Raw genomic sequence first — 21003 nt, 5'->3', positions numbered from 1 at the left:
GGAGGAAGTCCGCAAGCTAGAACGCAGGTTCAAGGGTTTGCGATTCGAGCACGTCAAGCGGAAGGACAACTTCGCGGCTGACGAGCTATCCAAGATGGCAGCAGAACGCCAGAAGCCTCTGGCAGGGGTGTTCGGCCACAGGCAGGCGGCGCCTTCAGTCGCCCCCAAGCCGGTCGCCGGGGAAGCCCCTCCGGCAACCGAAGGAAACCCCGCAATAGCGGAGGTCCATGCCGCTGACGTAGCGGCATGCGTTCGCAGGGAGACCCCTCCCTGGGCGGTGGAAATCGCCCGTTACCTAAAGGGAGAGGCCCTCCCGGAAGACGACGTCACCACGGAACGAGTGGCCCGGCAAGCCAAAATGTACACCGTGATAGACGGGAACCTCTACCGCAGGCTTGCAAATGGAGTCAAGCTCCTCTGCGTGCCCCAAGACGAAGGGCGCGCACTGTTGGAGGAGATACATCGAGGCACATGCTCCCACTATGTGGCCTCCCGGGCGCTGGCCAGCAAGGCGTTACGGCACAGTTTCTATTGGCCCACGGCCCTGGCCGACGCGGAGCAGATGGTGAAGACGTGTGAGGAGTGCCAGTTCCACGCGAAGAAGAGCAACCGGCCGGCGCAGGCCCTGTAGGTCATCCCGTCCTCGTGGCCATTCACGGTCTGGGGGCTGAATATCGTCGGCAAGCTACCGAGAGAAGTTGGCGGCTGCGAGTATTTGCTCGTGGCCATCGACAAGTTCTCTAAGAGGGTGGAAGTGGAGCCAGTTCGAAAGGTGACTGCTCAGGCGGCCATCAAGTTTTTCAAGGGCATTGTGTGCCGGTTTGGTGTGCCTAACGGCATTATCAATGACAACGGCACACAATTGACGAGCGCGGTGTTTCAGGCCTACTGCGAGGGTATGGGCACCAAGATTCACTTCACGTCTGTTGCTCACCCGAGGAGCAAGGTGCAGGCGGAGAGGGCCAATGCAGAGGTGCTGCGGGGGCTCAAGACGAGAACCTTTGACAAGCTCAAAGGCCACGGGAAGCACTGGATCGAGGAGCTCCAGCCCGTGCTGTGGTCGATCAGGACCACACCTAGTCGGGCAACGGGCGAGACTCCTTTCGCCCTTGTCTACGGGGCAGAAGCGGTGCTGCCCCTCGAGCTCAAGCACGGATCTCCCCAGGTACGCGCGTACGGCAACTCCAGCCAACACGAGCAAAGGGTTGATGATCTGAACTTCATCTAAGAGCTTCGATGCCGGGCTGCTGTGCGAGCCGTGCACTACTAGCAAGGACTCCATCGTTATCACTACAGGCGAGTCCGTCTCTGGGGGCTCGAGAACGGAGACCTTGTCCTGCGCCGGATATAAGGAACGAAGGCCGGGAACAAGTTGACTTCGAAATGGGAGGGGCCCTTCCGGGTAGTGCAGGTGACCAGGCCGGGGGCTGTCCGGCTAGAAACTGAAGAAGCCTTGCCGGTGCAAAATAGCTAGAATATTGAGCACTTGTGCAAGTTCTACCCGTGAAGCGGCGGAGCCCGACCCTCAGGTGATGCCGCCGATGCATACCTCTCGAACTAGTGTGGCCGGGCAACCCCCGTTTGTAAACCACTAGTTGCTGTGAATAAAGATAAGTGCTTTTTCTCAAATTTCAAGATTGCCTCGTTTATTTGCATGTTCCTCCCCCTTCTGTCTCCTGCTCTAGGTGCACAGAAGTCTCTTTCCATACTTGGTTGTGAGCAGGGGGCTGATGGAGCCTCGAAAACGTTAACCTGTTGTCGGATCACTCCGGCACGGGGCATGCAGTTGCCGGGCTTCCCGCAACGTGCATCACGCAGTCACTGCGTCTGGGACATTCAGTTCCCGGGTTTCCCGCAACTTGCATCACGTAGTCGCTGCGTCTGGGAAATAAAAGTGCTCACATCCAAGTTTGGCATCGACCTTTCTATGCCCGGGGCCTGGGAGGCAAGAGAGTTATCCATACTGCTCTGTGTTTTTGTGAATTTCGAAAAAAAATTGCAGCATCTCAGGCTTGGTAAGAATCTAATGTGCAGGGTAAAGGAGGAATCTTGCGCACTGTAATGCTCGTGGACCGCCCACGGGCCGTGGTGTGGAGTGACCGCATCACGAGGGACTCGCCGCACTTCGAGGCCCCTGATTCAGGAGGAAGCCGCCACGTGTGCCGCGGCGACTTGGCATGCAGAGTGGTGAGGACCGTACCGCACTTCAAGGGGCGGGGAGCCGCGTGTGTTGCAGTGATTCGGCGTGCGCGGTGGCAAGCCCCTCCCCTGCGCCTATAAAGGGGGCGCCCCGGCCATGGAACAGCGCAGAGCGAAGCCAAAGAAGAGGCCGCGAAGGCGAGTGGTGCCGCCGAGGCGTGATGGTGGTGCATCCCACCAGCGCTCACCGCCGGCGGGTGCACTGCCATCGCGTCCTTGTCGCATCCCTCCACCGAGCCCATGCTAAGGTGTGCCGCAGAGACACGGTGGTGGTGCATCCCACCAGCACTCGGCGCCGGCGGGTGCACTGCCACCGTGTCCTTGCCACACCTCCTCAAGCGAGCGGCTCCAGGGTGAGGGTTGCCGCGGAGACACTATGGTGGTGCATTCCTCCAGCGCTTGGCGCCGATGGGTGCATTGCCGTAGTGTCTCTGCCGCATCCCTCCAGGGGGTATCTCCCCAAGCAGCGAGAGCTGCCGCGGGGACGCCGTGATGTCTTCGCCACCCGCGTCTGCCGGTGGTGGCGAGGATGTCATGGCGTCCCTATTGCACCCCTCGGAACAGGTTCCTCCGAAGGCAAGGGCTCTCCCGAAAGCGAGGGTTCCTGCGGAGACGCGGCGGTAGCATCGTCATCGGCGCTTGTCGCCGGCGGCGATCCTGCCGCAGCGTTCCTGCTGCATCCCTAAAACGGGCTCTCTCAAGGGCGGCGTTCCAAGCGCACCCCTCCGGCAAGCATACCGAGCACGGGACCGAACGAAAAGCTAAGTACTTGAACCTGAACGATAGACTCTCTGAAAACTAAACGTAACTGAACGTTGCCTCGCTAAGTGTGGTCCCGAAACCTGCGTGTGGCCGGGGTCTTAGAAGGATGCTTGCAGGGGGAGTGCGCTCCCGTGCGGCTTCCGGGTCCGTCCGGGAGGGCATGCCTGGGAGTAGTTATCCCGCAAGCGGAGTGGCTCGCCGTTGCTGCTTGGCCCCAGGTCGGCACTGCGGGTCCGTCCCGGGTCCCTGGTCCGGTTAAGTGTGTGGCGCGCGAGTCCCCGGCAACACAAAGCACAACACACAAGGGCGAAGGGATCCACCCCGCGAGGTAACCGCGGGAACAAGGAACAAGGATCAAGCAGAACTAAGGAACTGGATTAACAAAAGTAGCAAATGATTACATGGACTAATCAGACAGTAATAGTTCAAACGGCGCCAAGCGCCACACTTGCAGGGAACGAAAACAAAAGAAGATAACACAAGGAAACGGCAAGGGCCAGCAGGGGGCTGCGGCGACTAGTGGCCGGCGTCCTCCGCCGAGGACTCCGGGGACGGCTCGGGGTCCGTCTTCCGTTGCATCCGCTCGACCACCTCGTCGACGAACCCACTCACCGCCTGAGTGTGGGTGGGTTCGTCCTCGCTGTCCGACCAAGCGTCCAACAGTGTCTCGAAGGGGAACTCAGGGTGCCGGAGATGCACCCTCGGAAGGATCGTCCCGGCAACCTCCCGGGCGCAGTTGGCGATATCCTTGTTGCAGAACTTGGAGATCCACACGTCGAGCGTCGCGAGCTTCCCCACCAAGTCGGAGAAAAACGGGATCAGCGTGGAGACGTCCGTGCCGTCCACCTCTGTGACCTGCAACTCGAACCAAGGCAGCAGGTCGCGCAGCGCTTGGGCGATCTTGAGCAGCTTCTCAGTCTCCAGCTGCCGCTGCCCGATCACGTGCCGTGGTGGAGCCGGGCGTCGAGCGCGGCCTTCTTGGCCTTGCGGAGGCGGCCCGCCTGCGACACGAGTTCCGCGGCCTTGGCCGCATTGTCCTCACCAGCCTAGGTGAGCTCCTCCCGGAGAGCGGCCAGCTCGGTCTCGAGTCGGGCCACCTTGTCCTTGGTGGCGTTGAGCTGGATCTCGTGCCGGGCTGCCGCGGTCACCGCACTTTCGGTGGCCTTGGTCTGCACCTCCAGCTTGACGCGCAGGCCCTGGATCTGGCCGACGTAGCTGGTGATCAGGTCGCTCTTCTCGTCGAGGCGGGCCTGGACCGTGGCGAGCGCCTTTCTATGCACCTCCTCGGCCTTCGCCTACGCCGCCTTCAGCGAGTCCAGGGTTTCCTGGAGCTCGGCGCGCCGAGCCTCCAGTCGCCGGTAGAGCTGCTCTTCAGGAACGACTGGCGTGGTGGCCCCTTCCAGGGCTTCCCGGGCGAGGCGCGCTTTCTCCTGGGCGAGGCGTGTCTCCTCCCGCAGCTGGGAGAGTTCCTGCCGCTCCTCCTCCACGGCCAGTCGCACCTCGCTGACCTGGCTCGTGGTGCTCCCTCACCTGGTTGAAGGAGGTGACGAAGGCCAGCTGCTGGTCCTTGACAGTGTCAAGGAACCGGTGCCCCCGGTCGAAGACGCTCGGATCCCAAGTGATGGGATTCCAAGCCACCCCGGCAAGGGTGCCGAGGTCGGTGCTGAAGGTGGCGGCTGACGACGAAGAAGCCGCCGCCGCCACCGTCTGGCTGGGCGGGGGGGTCGTCCGCTTGCGGCACAGCATCCTGCTGATCCTCCTCCGCAACCTCCCCCTCACCCGCGCCTGGGGTCTGCGGGGCTGGTGGGGTTGCCGCGGCCCCGGCAGGGACCGCCCCCTGCTGGGGAGCAGAAGAATCCGCACCGGCAGCGTCTGCGGCCGCCGGCGCGTCGTCGGACGCCATTCCGGTGGCGGCGGTGGTCGCCGCTGCGGCTACGGCCGGCGCAGCAGGGCTTGGCGCGGGGATTGCCTCCGGCTCCTCCGCCATCCTCGTGACCTCGACGTCGAAGTCGAGGGCAATCACCGTAAAGCCCGCTTCCGGTGCGGGCGCGCTTGGGCCTGCAACAGCGGAAAGGGTGAGAATCGAGAAGCTAAATGAGTTGCCCGGAGGCAGACGCGGGTGGCTGGATGAGTACCTTGCGGGCCCACTGGGCTTGCGGGCGAAGCCTCCCCCTCCTCCTCCACCCCGGCAGGTGTCGCCAGGGGGTCTGTTGCGGGCGGAGCGTCGCCTGCGGAAAAAGAAGGTACAGTTGAATGATTAATTGGCAAATGGAAGTGCAGGTAAGGAAGCGGGGAGGGTGTCGTACCTGTTGCCGGCGCCACCTCCATCGGGGCTGGGTCGCCGGCAAGTGCAGCAGCGGCGCCACTGGTCCCCGTGTCGGACGGGTCGGCGCCGCTGCCGGCGTCCATACGCGCCTTTGTGCTTGGCGCAGCAGGCGGAGAATCGCCCCTCCCCCTCTTGCCGGCGTCTGCCGGCAAGTCGGCCTTCGGGGGGTTGCGCCGGAGCGCGAAGAGCCCTCACACGGGCGGGGCTGTTGGCGCCCGTGGGGTCGCCGCTGGAACCGTCGAAGGAGCCGCCACGGTGCCGGCAGCCACTGCGGGTGTGGCTGCCGCCGCGGCCCCGACGACTGCTGCTAGGGCAGTCGCCGCCAGGTCGCTGTGGTCGCTGCCGTGGCGCCGACGACCGCTGCGGGGGTGGTCGCTGCTAGGGTGCCGGCGACCGCCGCCGGGGTAGTCGCCGTCTTGGAGCCGGCGGCCGCCGCGGCGGTTGCCACCGCCACCGCCGCCATGGAGGTAGCCGCGGCCGCTGCGCGCGCCCTTGATCTGCACACGATCAGCAGCACGTCATCGTCCTCCTCCTCCTCCTCCTCCTCCTCGTCCACGGGCATGGCTTCCTGGGCGGCGGCGACCCGGCCTGTCTCGTCGTCGGAGGCCGAGTCATGGGGCTGGACGGCCTCTGACTCGGTCCCGCTCTCCCCCTGCGGCTGCTTCCCGCGGGGTACGGGCGGAGGGGAGCACAGGGACTGAGTGGGGGAATCGTCCATCAGCCCCCACTCATTGCAGGGTGCGAAGGAACCGATGATGCTGCTCAAGTCAGGGACGCCGCGCGTGGAGGGCGAAATCCCCCGACGGAAACTTCGCAAAGGGAGCATCCTCGCCGGAGATCCCCCTCACCCACACCTGGAGCGACTCCTTCTCCACGCCCTCCTCGTGGAGGCGCGTCCTGTCTCCAGCCCCCGTGTATGCCCACGCGAGGAGGGAACGCCGCTGAAGCGGCGCGATGCGCCGGGTGATGAAGACCCATGCCACATCGAAGTCGGAGAGCCCGGCTAGCCGAAGGGCCTTGATCTTCTCCACGATGGGGAGGAGGTCGACGTCACGGTGGTACCAGTCCCACCAGCCGGGGGCCCTCAGCGGCAACTCGGTGGGCGGAAAGATGAACTCTTCGGGCTCGTCCACACGGACCCAGCACCAGTCCGTGTGCCAGTCCTTCTCGATCTTCTTTTCTGACCGGACGATGAACTCGGACTTCATCCGGTCGCGGACACAGAACACCACCCCCGACGACATCGCTTTCTGGTTCTCGATGCGGGGGTAGAAGTAGTGCCGGAACAACGCCACCGATGGCATCACTCCAATGAATCCCTCGCAGAGGAAGGAGAAGATGGCAAGGAGGCAGAGGAACGTAGGGTGGAGCTGCGCCACCCGCAGTTGGTACGACTCCATGAGCGCATGGAGGAATAGAGAGAATGGAGGCACCAACCCGGCGAGGATGAAGCGCCCGAACACCCGGAAGTCGGTGGACTGGACGTCGGCGCCGGCGGGGAAGATCAGGGTCTTCCCGTGCTCGTTGAAGTCCGAGGCAACGGCGTGCTGGAGTTTGCCCAGCGCCTCGCCGTTGTAGCCGGGCCGGAATTAGGCAAGCGTGGCCCGCATCTCCTGCTTCTTCAGCTCTTTCTCTTCGGCGGCCTTGGCGGCCGCCACGCTCTTGCTTTTCGAGGGCTTCGCCTTCTTCCCTTTCTTGGTTGTGGGGGGGCCCATGAGAGCGTGGGTGGGAGATTGGCAAGGTTCTCGGGCGCAAGAGGCGAAAAGGTGGAAGAAGAAGGCTGGGAGGTTAAGTGTTTGCCCCTCAGCGCAGCGGTGAAGCTTTATAACACTCCGCCGTTCGGTAACGGTCGTTTCCGCACCCAGCAGGTGCGCTGGGATAACTACAGATCGTGGGGATAATGCGGTAAGTGGCCTTAACTTCCCTGTTTAAGGGGAGGTTACGGCGGAAATCTCACACCCACCCCTTCGCCCGTAACGGCGGGGTCACTAGAAAACGAAAAGACACGGTCCCGAGACGGATCGGGACCCACGCGTCGGTTGGGGCGTCGCCCGGCAACCGGCCAGGGAAGGGTTCGCCTGGGAACAGGTGTTGCCGGCCCACGCTCGGGGGCTACTGTCGCACCAGTGGCACCCGGGGTACCACCACTGCACGACGCGTGGGTCGCATCGCTTGGTCCCTGGGAGGATCACACCCCGGGTAGCAATGTGCAAGCTGCCCCGCAAGCTACTAGCCCGGCAGGGCTAGCGGAGCTTCGGGGAATAATCTCGCCTGGGCGCTTCCCGGGAGGTAACTTGCCGAGAGGAGGCGTTCCCGGGCGCAGGTTCCTACTGCGAAGGCGGCGTCGAGCAAGCAAGGCAGCAGCGCCACGTGGGCGCGCGGCAGGCGCCCAGTGTGCAGGGTCGCCAGGACGAGGAGTGTAGCGCACGGCGCATTTAATGAGCCGACAGGAGAGGGGTTACTCGTCTAGTCAGGCAAACAGTGGCTGTCCAGAGCTAGTTTATAGGATATTAGACCCCTAGTCGCGGGCTGGCGCTCTTGCATGTCCGCCAGCGCACCGAGGAGGAGCTGCCCAAGCTCCCTGCTCGCCACTTGTAATCCATGCATCGTGGCACCTGTGGTATCCCCTTGGCTATAAAAGGAGGATCCCCGCCAACGGTCAAAGGGTTCGGTTCGGTTCGATTTTTTGGTTGGACCAACTCATAGTTCTGTACTAGCAGTAGTTCAGAGTAGCGAGGAGCACTTAGCTAAAAAGAGAGCACCCGGGGACTCTCCCTCAGCAACTTGTAAACACTCAATCTTTCGATAATACGAGCTCAGACAAGCAGGACGTATGGTTTTACACCTCCGGGTGGCCCGAACCTGAGTAAAATGTGCGTGCATGTGTTCATAGCGTTTTTTGTAGGCCACACATCGGCCACGCTGACGATCACCGGAACGATCCCCGTCGCCCTCTGCCGAACCTAAAAGGGGGTGCCCGCACACCCCCGGTGTCAAAGCCCCATGCTGCGACAAGCAGAGCCACATGAAATTCAAGTCAACTTCGCCGTTTTGCTTCAAAGCATTGACAAATTCCTCTTCGGTAACATGGGCTCTCCTAATTCGTATCTTCACTGTCCCGGTGGTCATCTTACGCAAGTTACATGTTTGTCCGGTACCTCTAAACCGCGATGTCTCCACATGCTCATGGTAAGTCTTCACAGCAGAAGGGTTTGTTTTCGACGTGGACTTGACCAGTTCCTGTATACCTTCAAGCTTATCGTCAGTCTTCTTGTAACGCTTCATCCTATTCTTCACAGCAGTACTGACACTTCCAGGATCAACAAAGCTCTCCCCTCCTGTTACTGGCAGCGTGAGAGCAGGCAGATTGCAGACATCTAGGGCAGCGACAGTGCAGGGAGAGTCAGCTATTTGTATAGGCTGTTGAATCAGATCTGCAGTCGCTGTAAAGTAGACATGTAAAGATCAGTGATATTACTATGGCGTCCGGTACATAAGAAGTGCAATGAAATTAGATAATGGAGCAATGATCATATGTGACTTACTTGGAGTATAACCTGCGTAATGATCGTAGATAGCATCATCGAAACGGATCTGGGTGTCATCTTCAAATGTTCCCAGCGATGCTTCCAATTGGTCTTGTGAATCGACATGTAATCCTGTGAACGTGTCATCAACTGTGGAAGCGTTCAGGTCCAATGAAGCTGATGCGTTAGGCCCATCGTTTGATTCATGATTGGGCGGCAATACTGGGGATCGTGCGGACGAAATTCTTTCTATATAATCATCTGTGAGAGACAGCTGACATTGATCTGACACTGGAAATGGTGTCTGCATCCGTAGTTCTGGCTGCCCACTACGAAGCTGTCCAGCCAGGTGGGGTGGGATCAGATTTTGCAGCTGTGGTTCCGTAAGGACATCCATGGATGCCGTTGGAGCTGCTTGTCCCGCTGGGTCGGTGGCATGGACAGATGATGTGTGAATCTCTTGTTCGGACATCTCGTATAACTGTGATGATGAGTTTTCAGGATCTTGACGCTCAAATGTGTCAGCAACAAACATAGGTTGCATCCCTTGATCAGGTACATGCGGCTTTGGTGTGTTGTTGGTGACGGTTTCTGGTTGGACCATGTGTTGCTGCTCCCCATTTAGGTTTTGTCCGTGCGTCTCACTCGGAACAGGTGAAGTGTTCTGGGGCTCGCGTATGGCGGCAATCTTTTGCTGCAGGACAGCAGCATCCATGTCGTGAGCTGCATTTTGTTCTGCCTCTTTCGAAGCATCATCGGCAATGGACAGAACTTGTGCCATCAGTTCTGGGGTACCTAGATCCTGGAAAAAAGAACCCTCAGGGCCTCGATCAGTCTCCAGGTTCATTTTAGGTTGCTGCCCTTGTTCTCGTACAGTATTGTCGGATGACATATTGTTTGGGATAGGGGTCTTGTCAAAGTTAGGTGGATAGATCACAGCTGGATCGCTTGAACGTCGTAACGGGCATGCCGTCGGGGCGTCCGCAGGCGTGGCATCGAAATGCGGAGAGCTGCAGGGTGGCATTTGCTCCGTTCTGGGCGACTGTCGTAAATCTTCAGAACTGTACTGTGTGCGCACATCATCGTGAACACTACCCGATCCTCCTGGATCGTTGGTTCTGGTTGAAGCCTTCACTCTTCGCAGCAAAGACTCAATTGCAGCAGCTCTTGTAGCGTTGAGCTTCTGGATTCTTCTCTTCATATCGGTCATACATTCATCGATGATGTGCTCGCGGTCCCGTTTGTACTGCTGATCTATCCGCGTGAGCTGCAAGTTGGCACGGGGCAATTGAGAGATTAAAAACAATGGGTCAACATGAATGGTGGAAGACATGAGTTCTATGACATGGCATGTAGCATTGAATTGTCACGTCCTTATTGAATGGTACGGGGCATGGGTATCATGAAGTGGTGCATGAATGGTACAGGAAAAATAATGTGGAGGTACTGGAATGTGGAAATTTCATGAGGTCTGTGTAATGTACCCCCTGAGAAGTGTCATCGAGGGGAACAGAATCATGACGTCCAGGTTGACGGGACGCATGTTGTTGCGGTCCCGTGGTTTCCGGCAAGTCAGCTGACTGTTGCGTGAATTCGGGGCACGGCACAGGCTGCGCTCGGACAGGCACGTCCAAATCGGCCATGTCCATTCCATATAATGTGGTAAACTCGTTGAGCGACCGATATCGTGCCTGATGTCATGACGGAGTGATACAGAATGTTTGAAGCGTTCATATTAGTAACGCGTCTTCCGAGGAATGTATTTGAACGAGCATTGAGCAAGAAAATAGCACACCTGTGCTGTCGGGTGGATCGAATCCAACTGCTTCAGTACCTCGGGGGTACACGCTTGAATCCGTGGGAATTGGAGGGTATGGTCCGGAACAGGTCCTTCCAACAGATCAATGTACATGAGCTGTGTCACATATTTGGATTGAAACTTGGTTAGATTCATCAGAGGCAGACGAAAGGAGGGTTGCTTCGGATCAGTCTGTATGTACAAGTGTTTGGGGATACCGGATAATTTGCTTACCACAAGGATGTGTACACACCCATGCACAAAAATGTTAGCAGCGCCTGACTCGTGGTAGTCCCGGATCCCCTGGATCAGGAAGTCCGCAACATAATCACACCAATTCATGTCGGCTACTAATGCCATGTTTTTCAGGCATTCCAGGTAGGTCCGGTTGAGCAGGTATCCACTTCTCGGCGCCAGGTATATAGAGAGCGCAACAACAATGAACTTTTTCTGGAATTTCAATTCTTCGTGACAGTTGACGAGCTCATCGAGCACCTCATGTATTGGCCTGCCCCGACCACCTTTCAGATCTGTGAATTCCTTGTGCTCAGCTGTAGGCTTCATGACCTTTGTCTTGCCCCGGACAGTGAACAGAGGAGCCGTGACTGGGCTCTTACCATTTGGAATGCCTAACAGCTTTCTGACGAATGGTTTCATTGGGACGGAGACACCATCTATTTCTAGCGCACCAGTATGATGATTAACCTTGTTGATGAGCATAAGCGTCAGTTCTCTTGGCAGCTGGCTGTCACATACGTAGTACAGCACTCCAAAACCAGTGCTGTTGACCCACTTCTTCTGCTCATCATCGAAGCGCAAGAGAAGCTTCTTGAGCATGGAAGGCGAAAATTTCCATCCGACAACCTGAGAATGGACTTTAATTTCGGTTAAGTCCGGACACCATGAACTCAGCTCTACAAGCAGTAAGTCTATTACGTATGGAAGCTACAAAAGTGGATGCTGTAAAGAATTAGCACCTGCTTTGGCGTTGCATCGTTCCGAGGCTTCTTCCTCTTCGTCCCGGTTCTGCGATGTTCCATCTTATCGTGTGCGGTCGAAGAAGAAGAACTGACATCCTGGAATGAACGTCCGTTCTGAGTTAGGTGTACATGTGAGGACCATCCTATGAAATGGGCAGGTTGAAAACGTGAGGACTGGCTTATGAAATGATAAGCACCTGTTTCCGCTTTCGACACTTCTTGTTCTTCGGTGGTGTTCCCTGCTTCTCCGTATCCTCTTCTGAGCTGAAGGAAGCAAAACTTGCATGATACCAGGTTTTGATACCAGCGGCTTTTTTCCGTTGGAACCCCATGGTACATTGGTTCTTGTTCCTCCGTGCTAATACCTTCTTCACGCGGCTCCGCGGCGCATCGTCGTTATCAGTATCCGTTAGGGCTCCTGTGGCAATAATTAAGAAAATCATGAAAGTGAGGATTCATTACACTGTCTGTGATACCCTTGATTGGGCTCATGACATTCGGGCATGAGGTCAGGTACCATTCGGACGAACGAAACAAAACTTAGAACAACACGCGGCGCCACATCTAATACCAGGGGCGATTTCACCAGGTGGGCTTCGTCAAGCTCTAGCCTACCCTCCATTTTTGACAAAAAAAATGTCAAATATAGGTGCAGGGATGCAGGATCGCTTCAACAAAGGAGTTCATCAGCCAGGGAAGAAGAGAACTCCCGTAACAAAACAATACCGACTAATATACTTAACTGGGCCTTGTGGAGGTTAACTTGAGGCCTTATAGCGGCCCAAGAGGGGGGGTTACGGGAGGAATCGTGGTCAGATCGATCAATTCCCAATTTACGAGCCGCAGACGAACAACAGATTCGATCGATTCCTCTGGTCTCGCTCGCGCAGCCGCCGCGGCACACACCAGCCAGGATCGCTAATTCGCCACTTCGCCGGTCAGATCGTGAGCCTGAACGGAAGTTGAAGGCAGAGGCGGCCGACGGCCAGCTTCCAGGAAAAGTCGTGGTACAAAAAGCATGCAAACGCTAGTAAACTAGCGACTACTGATGTCTGCTGGTGTATGTAATTACAGTTTATTTCGTACTAGCTTGTTTGATCAATGATGTAGTATATTTTTTATTTTTTGAAATAGATTTTCAAATGAAGAAACGTTCTGTGTCATCTGGTGATCGCAGTACAGGCGATTTGCGTCGGGATTTGACGAAAAAATCAAGTGCTCCACCAACTGATGGTGGCGTCGATGAGACTGAGAGAACAATTCCAAATCCCCCGAGAAATGAGAGCGGTCCAATTCCACCAATCAGCGAGAGCACAAATCCTGCAACCAATGTGAGCACAAATTCCACAGTTGATGAGAGCACACATCGACCTAAGAGGCTTCGGCTGGAATTTGATCCTAATCACATTATTCCTGACCCCGCTCTTCGGATACCCATCGAAGATTATGCTAATGAAATTAGAGATGAAGTGAGGAGGGCATATTTATTGAAGGGTCGAACAGAAACAAATGGGCATGTCTTTGAGCAGACACTTGATGGTAAAGTATGGAGATCGTTTTCAAGAAAACAGCACAACCCAACACATTTGGAAATGATGTGTTCTCAAGAGATGGGTATAGTCGTTGGAAGACCGCTACTGCTGCTTTTAAAAAACATGTTGGTGGTCCAAATAGTGTCCATAACATTGCAAGGGGTAAATGTGAAGATTTCATAAATCAACGATCAAGTGTGTCTAGTAAAATACATACTTACTCTAAAGAGTCTGAAATAGAGTACAAAATCCGTTTGACGCCTTCTTTAGATTGTGCAAGATATCTCATAGCACAGGGGGAAGCTTTTCGTGGACACGACGAATCTTCTACTTCCATCAACAAGGGAAATTTCAAAGAGTTGTTAGAGTGGTACAAAGATAAGAATAGTGAAGTGAAGGAAGCATTTGAGAAGGGGCCAGGAAATGCACTTATGGTTTGTTCAGATATTCAAAAGCAACTTGCAAAATGTTGCGCTCAAGAAGTCACATCTGTAATTAAGAGTGAAATTGGAGATAGGAACTTTGCAGTGCTTATTGACGAGGCTAGAGATTCATCAATAAAAGAGCAAATGGCTGTGATTGTGAGGTTAGCTTCACATATTTTGTCTATCTTTTATAAAATTATTATGCCATGAGTTCTCCTAACACTTAAATTTTGTGGCACATGTAGGTTCGTGAACAATCAAGGGAAGGTTATGGAAAGGTTTCTTGCAATGAAGCATATTTCAGATTGTACATCTGCCGCGTTAAAGGAAGCTCTGCTACACCTTCTTGCATTACATGATTTACCTATTTCTAGGCTACGTGGACAGGGATATGACGGAGCTTCAAATATGAGGGGGGAATTTAATGGTTTGCAGAAACTGATTTGAGACGATAGTCCACATGCCTTCTATGTCCATTGCTTTGCTCATCAATTACAACTGGTGGTTGTAACCGTTGCTAAGTGCAGTAAGTGTATTTCTGATTTCTTCAACCACGTTCCATTGATAGTTACTCAAGTGAGTGCATCTTGCAAGAGAAAAGATACACTAATTGCAAAGCACCAAGATGTCTTGTTGGAAAAGTTAGAAAATGGTAAGATCTCATCTGGAAAAGGGCTGCATCAGGAATCTGGCCTAGCAAGACCTGGAGATACTCGATGGGGCTCACACCTAAAAACCTTGCTCCGTATATATCAGATGTGGGAGTCGGTAGTAGATGTGCTAACAATTGTAAGTACCGATGCTCGTGAACACTCTAGTGTAGGTGGAGCTGGTGGTTTGGTAAAGAAGATGGAATGTATGAATTTGTTTTCATTCCGAACTTTTTAATAGGCCTGTTGACCATCACAAATGATCTCTCACAAGCTTTGCAGAGGAAGGATCAAGATATTGTTGAAGCTATGGGTTTAATCTCAGATGTGAAAACACGCTTGCAAGATGTCAGGGACAATGGGTGGGAACCATTACTTGACCAAGTGAAAAGTTTTTGTGAGGAGTATGGCATAAATCTGCCAAATATGGATGATATTACTGTACCAATGGGTGAATCTGTTCGGTCGAAGAATAAAGTGACTTGCGCCATTATTACAAGGTCGATATATTCAATGTTGCTATTGATGCGACTATGACTGAGATAAATCATCGCTTCAATGAAGTTTCCTCAGAGTTATTGGTATGCATGTCTTGTCTTAATCCAAGCAACTCCTTCGCTATGTTTAATGTTGATAAACTTGTTCGACTTGCTGAGATCTATGAAGCGGATTTCACCATCTCCGATCGGTTAATGTTAAGAAGTCAGCTACAAATCTTCATTCTTAATATCGGGAGAAGTGAGAAATTCCATGGATGTTCTGATATTTCCAAACTTTCTCAATTGATGGTTGAAACAAAAAAAGATAAAACATTCCCATTGGTTTATCGGCTTATTGAGCTTACATTGATCCTTCCTGTGGCTACGGCATCTGTTGAGCGAATATTTTCAGCAATGAGTATCATCAAGACAGATTTGCGAAACAAGCTATCAGATGGGTGGCTCAATGACTTGATGGTGTGCTACATCGAGCAGGAGATATTCAAAAGTATTGATGATGCTAAAATTACGAAGCGATTCCAATCGATGAAAGATCGCAGAGGACATTTGCCGAAAGAAAGAAACGTAATAACTTAGAGATATACATAATTATTTTGAATTTAATATAATTTGGAGCCTAGCTAGTATTCACTGATTTTGCTTATTTTGACGTGCAGGTCACTTGATAGCCGATGCATACTGTTATGTGGGGACTAATTCTCGTTATATTAGCAACTTAGCAAGGTATCTAATTGTATTTTTGTGTTTTTCAATACTATCACACATTGATGTATAAATCTGAATCACATTAGACGATAGTCCCTCTTTCGAAGTCAATTTAGTACAGTGTTTTGTCATTTTGAGCCCACCCTCATTTGAGGTTCTAGAATCGCCACTGGTACTAAAGGAACGAATCACATTCCAGCGAGACCGGTATAGCGCTTCGTACATACAGGTTCGTACCGCGAAGGGGCATGTATACCTGCGCGGAAATTGAAATACCGAAATCCCGAGCTCGGATCCCCTTGCGGAAATGGACGGCTGAATCGGTGCCGGTACGGTGCCGGTACATACCGGCACCGTTATATTCGCCGCTTTGTATATAAGACGGCTCCAGGTTGCTAGTAAACATCATCAACAACATATCCTTTCCTTCCTTGCCTCTCAGAGCACCCTACGCCTAAGATCCGGACATGCCAACCATGCCGGCCGCCGGCGAGAGCCCGCGCGACGATGACGTAGTCGTGGAGAACCTCTTCGGCCTCCTCCGCGTCCTCAGCGACGGCACCATCGTCCGGTCGCCGGACCCGCCGGCGTTCTGCCCCAAGACGTTCCCCTCCGAGCACCCCTCGGTGCAGTGGAAGGAGGCCGTCTACGACAAGGCCCGCAACCTCCGCGTCCGCATCTACAAGCCCACCATGGCGGCCCATGCCGAGAAGCAGAAGCAGAAGCTCCCCGTGCTGGTCTACTTCCACGGCGGTGGCTTCTGCCTGGGCTGCTGCACGTGGGCCAACACCCACAGCTTCTGCCTCCGCCTCGCCGCCGGCGCCGGCGCCCTCGTGCTCTCCGCCTGCTACCGCCTCGCCCCCGAGCACCCCCTCCCCGCTGCGCTCTACGACGCCGCCGCCCTCCTCACATGGCTCTCCGCCCAACAACTACACTCCTCCGCCGCCGCCGGAGACGACAACGCGGACACGTGGAGCCTCGCGGAGGTCGCCGACTTCGGCCGAGTGTTCGTCACGGGCGACTCCGCCGGCGGCACCCTGGCGCACCACCTGGCCGTGAGCTCCGGCCCCGGCGGAAAAGCCGCCCTCGTCGTCAGAGACGACGTCACGGTCAACGTCAAGGGCTACGTGCTGCTGATGCCGTTCTTCGGCGGCGAGAGGCGGCTGCCGTCGGAGGAGGCGGAGTCAACCCGGCTGATGAACCGGGACACGCTGGACCGGTTCTGGCGGCTCGCGCTGCCGGCGGGGGCCACCAGGGACCACCCGCTGGCGAACCCGTTCGGGCCCGACAGCCCCGGGCTGGAGCCCGTGGCGCTCCCGCCGGTGCTCGTCGTGGCCGCCGGCCAAGACATGCTGCGCGACCGCGTCGTCGACTATGGCGAGCGGTTGAAGGCCATGGGCAAGCCCGTGAAGCTCGTCGAGTTCGCCGGCGAGCCGCACGGGTTCTTCACGCTCGACCCCTGGAACCACGCCACCGGCGAGCTCACCCGCCTCGTCCGCCGCTTCGTCCACGACGACGACGACGTCGCGCCCATGGCCAAGGCCGCCGCTTGATTAATTCCTCGGTTGTACGCGCGACGACACGTATGCATGTTGGATCCAACGAGACGGTCAACGGCCGAGACCGTCTACAGTGTTTTCAGAAGTAGAACTGCGTCAAGATCCGGGTTATCTGCGTTGTTTTGTTTAGTTTTATTTTGTCGAGTAAAACTAGCTTCCTGCTATGGTATGTCTATGTGTAAATTACGTGCAATGACGTTGGCCATTGATATATGATCTTCAGGTTATAACTTTGGCAGCTAAGTTTTCACTGTATTATTATTATGTGTATAATATCTATAATAAAGGTACAATATTCTAAAAATACGTTTTGAGACAGGTTTATACTGTACATGTGATTTCTGAGTCTTCAATCAACTTTTATAATGATGTCGACAGTCAAAGTTTTAAAGGTTGACAAAGAGGATAGACATGTGTCAAACGTCACTTTTTTCGCGCTTTTTTGTGAACCGGAGCGAGTAGCTTCTGTAGCTTCTTGTGTCTTGTTCTTTCGCGTGTATTTTATTATAAAAATTTTGGTATACTTCTTGATAATAAATGCCACTATATCTCTCTAAGCCCAAGTGGCACAGAAATAAGTCCAAGCTGAAAGACCGCGTCCATCTTGTGTCACGTGAGAAATTCACTGCATTATAATCATGATTATTATTTTTTCACTCCTGATGCTTTGAGATTTGTTTAAAGGCTAATCAGTCCACATGGCATAACATGCAGAGGGCCTCTCGAGAGACCAGGTCTCTTAAGATTATTTTCCGGAAGAACCCTCGCCTCATCGGCAACAGAGGTTGCAATGCTGGCAGAAATGGAGCCATGGGCGGAGGAAAATGGCGACGTTGCCGCAATGGAAAAGAAAAAAAATGTTTTCCTTTTTAGGAATTGCCATGTGACAATATTTATACAGTCTTGCTATTTCTAAGACAACTGAGAAATAACTGTACTTCGTCCGACCCATATTACTTGCCGTTTATTTAGTACAACTTTTTACTAAATTTGCGACAATTAATATGGGTTGGAGGGGAAAAAAATAGAAAAGGAGAAAACTCCTCAGCCTCTGCACACGGTTATACTGTAACTCTGTAACTACTAGTAGAGAAAAGTCAAGAGCAGGTTATCAAATAGTACTCCGTAACATTAACATATATGAAGAAAATTTATTTATTTTGCAATCACTGCAACAATTCTGCTCCTGGATCAACGGTCCAACAATTTAGTTCTTTACTGGAATAGTTCTTTTTTTTATCGGGAAAATAAAGTTCTTAATTGCAGGGGTAACATGGATCTGGTGTCCTCCACATTCTTTTTTTATAGAATACTTGTGTCCTCCGTATTTACCCTGTTCTTCAGTGATCTTCGTGGCCGCACCTAGTCCCTTCGATTTACATTTGTTTGTCCACAACTTGAGGTAAAATAACTCTGTAAGTACTAGTAGAGGTTGACTTCTCAATCCGGACGCAATGTTCATGTCAAGACAATTCTGCTCCTGGGTCAACACTCCACACTAAGTGACGAACTGAAGATTGATTCTTTGTCCCTAGACTAGCAGAGTCCAATTTCTTTTGACTTGTACCATGTAAAGACAAAGCAAGTGTTACTTTAAAACAACAGGTAAGAGTGCTGACTTGGCTAATTAATCTTGATTAACTATTTCCATATTACTCGTGTGATCAGTGCACATGCCAGACTGCCAGTGAGTTGAACCTTAGCAAGGGAGTAAGTATATATGTTACCCAATGAGGACATGCACCGATTTCCATTTTCCATTTGACAATGTCACTAGAGTAGCTATAGAAGATCTCTTCAGAGACAAACGGTGGATATGTCGGCAGGGAATCAGCAATAACTAATTAAGCTAGCAGACGAGACAAGTACATGTATATATATGTTGAAGGGCAATCCCTCTCGCTATGTCGAAGAATGAAGACAGCGTATGTATGTATACACAATAGTACATGAGCCAAAATTCCTGCTTATCTTTTTTTTTTTAGAGTTCCAACTCCAACATCCTGCTTACCTGGGGTTACTTGATCACACGGTTGGGCTCGGCAGGCTCGCAAAGCTTCATTAAAGCTCAGTTGGGCCTTTCAGGGCCCATTTTGAGGTTTTTTTCCTTTTCTGAAGGGAACCCCATTTCGAGGTTGGTGCGCTTGAGGAGGCCTGTTTAGCCTGACGTCTCGATAATGCGTCTGCCTCTATCCTTCGTTGGCTCTCCGGTCGGACAATCAGTCGCAGCAATCAAGGCAAGAATCAATAATCAGCTCAATGGCCACGCCCTCGACGATCTCCTCTCTAGCATAAAACTAAACTCTTTTGTGTTGAATTCCAGTGAAATATCTGCGTTCCAACGCAAGCCTTCAAACAGTTCTAAGTTGTAACCATACACGGATCGAACCGAGCACCGTCACCTGCTCAAACCAACAAGGCATACGCAAAAAAAAGGACGGCACCGTCACGCGCCCCTCGGCCTCCCTCCTTACCATAACATGATTTGCTCAGTTCACTTCAAACCTGCAATACCTGGATTCGTTTATCCATTCCGCAGCAAACAGGGCCTGCTCAAACCAAACAAGGCATACGCAATATAGGTTTCTTCACAAAGGGTACTCTAGTAAACAAAAAAGAAACGAGTCCGTAAATTGGGGGTTTTAGCAGTTGGGATGTACGAGTATATATACTCTGTTTTCTAATTGTCAAAAAAGATAGTACTCTGTTTTGTTTCTAAAAAATACACCTAAATAAGAGCTCTACTTAGCACGCCTTTTCCTCGCCTGGAAGGCAACAAACTCGATCGTACTCGTACCGATTTCCCAGCAAATTAGGCTCGTTCTCCTCCAACAAATCAGATGAGCGAGCCGATAGAAATACGGCGCGATCCCCAACAAATCGAACCTGCGGGACATGAAAACCCGACCGGATCACCAGGAACCACCACCCGATGGCGATCCTTGGCCGGCCGCTTCTGCTCGAGCAGTACCGGCGGTGCGATGATCCCGACGCCCGCGTCTCCAGCGGCCACCTCGCCCGGGTCTCCGCCGGCGCTGTCGTCGACTACCCGCACGGGATCAAGGTCGAAACGCTCGTCTTGGCGGCCCACGGCGACTCCGTCCTCCTCCAGACATGGGCTGCACGGTCGATTTCTTCGTGTACAGCGCCCGCTCGGCCGCCGTCGCTGTCGTTGTTGCCCCCTTGCTACCACGCCGAGCGAGAGGACCAGTGGGGGCGGAAGAAGAAGGAGCAGCGCTACATGGATTCGAGATCCACGACGCTCCTGCGCCGCGAACAAGACAAGATGGCGGCGGCGCTCGATCGCTGTTTCAGGGACGACGACGACGGGGAGGAAGGGGAAAGGGCGGCGATGGAGGCCCAGCTCTGCCTCCTCCCACGACGAACGCATTTCAACGCCTTCTCCCACGACGAACGTACGGCGGCGAGCCAAAGGCAATGGCGACGTGAAGACGATACTCTTGGAGCACCAAAGAAACCAAGCTCATCAGGCTTGACGCCCATGGCCTCCCCTGAAGAGGCGTTGGCGTCGACGCTACATGAGATGCCTGACTTGGCGCGTGACGACATGCTGCAGAGAGCATACAACATTCTTGGGCCTGGCGAGGAATGGTTGAAGTTCAGATCTCTTTATTTGGCCCTTCCCATCGACTTGCGCAAGGATTAAAAAGCTGTGCTGTCGTTCCAATATGTGATCTTTTGTAGCTGGTCGCGGAGCCAAAGAAGGGCGGCGGCGGGGGACGGACGATTGTGCCGTCGCTGAGCACCTGCGGCATGCCGGCGCTGCGTTGTCCGGATGAGAGGAGGGAGCTGGAGGCATTGATGCCATGGTTTTCTCGATCTCGAATTCTCGACCTCGTCGTGCTAAATTTCTTGCTTGGACTCTGGAGTCTGTACTGTGCTGCTTTGCGCTCTCCTCGTGGCAATGGCTTGTGCAAGTAAAAGCAGATTACTGACTTGTCAACGGAAGGACGTCGAGAACTATCGAGGGCATTGGGCCATCGGACATTACTAGTAAAGATACCCTTGCGTTGCCACGG

At 53.8% G+C, this 21003-nt stretch overlaps 4 protein-coding genes and 1 pseudogene across 4 annotated transcripts; 3 read left to right on the top strand and 2 right to left on the bottom strand.

Annotated features, from left to right (window-relative positions):
• Positions 1 to 4007: 4007 nt before the first annotated feature.
• On the bottom strand, positions 4008 to 5289 carry LOC104582302 (skin secretory protein xP2-like). Its single transcript, XM_010231754.1, has 4 exons — positions 5268 to 5289; positions 5097 to 5189; positions 4643 to 5019; positions 4008 to 4256 (listed from the first exon to the last, which is right to left on the bottom strand). Exons 1-4 carry the CDS (start codon positions 5287 to 5289, stop codon positions 4008 to 4010), a joined length of 741 nt encoding a protein of 246 aa, XP_010230056.1.
• A 765-nt stretch (positions 5290 to 6054) lies between these two features.
• On the bottom strand, positions 6055 to 12159 carry LOC104582301. The gene is made up of 8 exons (XM_024458535.1): positions 11790 to 12159; positions 11590 to 11688; positions 10847 to 11476; positions 10610 to 10729; positions 10299 to 10505; positions 8833 to 10081; positions 8221 to 8730; positions 6055 to 6467 (listed from the first exon to the last, which is right to left on the bottom strand). The coding sequence occupies exons 1-8, from the start codon at positions 12033 to 12035 to the stop codon at positions 6055 to 6057; spliced, it is 3474 nt and encodes a 1157-aa protein (XP_024314303.1). The 5' UTR covers positions 12036 to 12159.
• A 575-nt stretch (positions 12160 to 12734) lies between these two features.
• On the top strand, positions 12735 to 15348 carry LOC100831305 (annotated as a pseudogene).
• Positions 15349 to 15689: 341 nt separating this feature from the next.
• Positions 15690 to 17221, top strand: LOC100833426 (probable carboxylesterase 15). The gene has a single exon (XM_014901632.2). It carries the CDS (start codon positions 15872 to 15874, stop codon positions 16955 to 16957), a length of 1086 nt encoding a protein of 361 aa, XP_014757118.1. The 5' UTR covers positions 15690 to 15871; the 3' UTR covers positions 16958 to 17221.
• Positions 17222 to 19702: 2481 nt separating this feature from the next.
• Positions 19703 to 20832, top strand: LOC112270193. The gene is made up of 2 exons (XM_024458050.1): positions 19703 to 20575; positions 20669 to 20832. Exons 1-2 carry the CDS (start codon positions 19896 to 19898, stop codon positions 20724 to 20726), a joined length of 738 nt encoding a protein of 245 aa, XP_024313818.1. The 5' UTR covers positions 19703 to 19895; the 3' UTR covers positions 20727 to 20832.
• Positions 20833 to 21003: the final 171 nt, after the last annotated feature.

Source organism: Brachypodium distachyon, chromosome 1 (assembly GCF_000005505.3).
Source record: "Brachypodium distachyon strain Bd21 chromosome 1, Brachypodium_distachyon_v3.0, whole genome shotgun sequence".
NCBI classification, from domain to species: domain Eukaryota; kingdom Viridiplantae; phylum Streptophyta; class Magnoliopsida; order Poales; family Poaceae; genus Brachypodium; species Brachypodium distachyon.
The sequence above is the reverse complement of the archived record's forward strand: the minus strand, read 5'-3'. Positions and strand labels throughout refer to the sequence as shown.

What these genes read in the sequence shown, in the direction of transcription:
- LOC104582302 (XM_010231754.1), bottom strand. Translation starts at nt 5,289, where the DNA reads ATGGAGGTGGCGCCGGCAACAG. An exon ending in GGAGGTGGCGCCGGCAACAG is followed by an intron (nt 5,190 to 5,267) that starts GTACGACACCCT and finishes CTTTTTCCGCAG; the next exon opens with GCGACGCTCCGCCCGCAACA. An exon ending in AAGCCCAGTGGGCCCGCAAG is followed by an intron (nt 5,020 to 5,096) that starts GTACTCATCCAG and finishes CCGCTGTTGCAG; the next exon opens with GCCCAAGCGCGCCCGCACCG.
- LOC104582301 (XM_024458535.1), bottom strand. Translation starts at nt 12,035, where the DNA reads ATGATTTTCTTAATTATTGCCACAGGAGCCCTAACGGATACTGATAAC. An exon ending in CGATCCACCCGACAGCACAG is followed by an intron (nt 10,506 to 10,609) that starts GTGTGCTATTTT and finishes TCATGACATCAG; the next exon opens with GCACGATATCGGTCGCTCAA. An exon ending in GGGCGACGGGGATCGTTCCG is followed by an intron (nt 6,468 to 8,220) that starts GTGATCGTCAGC and finishes TCGTCCGGTCAG; the next exon opens with AAAAGAAGATCGAGAAGGAC.
- LOC100833426 (XM_014901632.2), top strand. Translation starts at nt 15,872, where the DNA reads ATGCCAACCATGCCGGCCGCCGGCGAGAGCCCGCGCGACGATGACGTA.
- LOC112270193 (XM_024458050.1), top strand. Translation starts at nt 19,896, where the DNA reads ATGGCGATCCTTGGCCGGCCGCTTCTGCTCGAGCAGTACCGGCGGTGC. An exon ending in CTTGGGCCTGGCGAGGAATG is followed by an intron (nt 20,576 to 20,668) that starts GTTGAAGTTCAG and finishes GATCTTTTGTAG; the next exon opens with CTGGTCGCGGAGCCAAAGAA.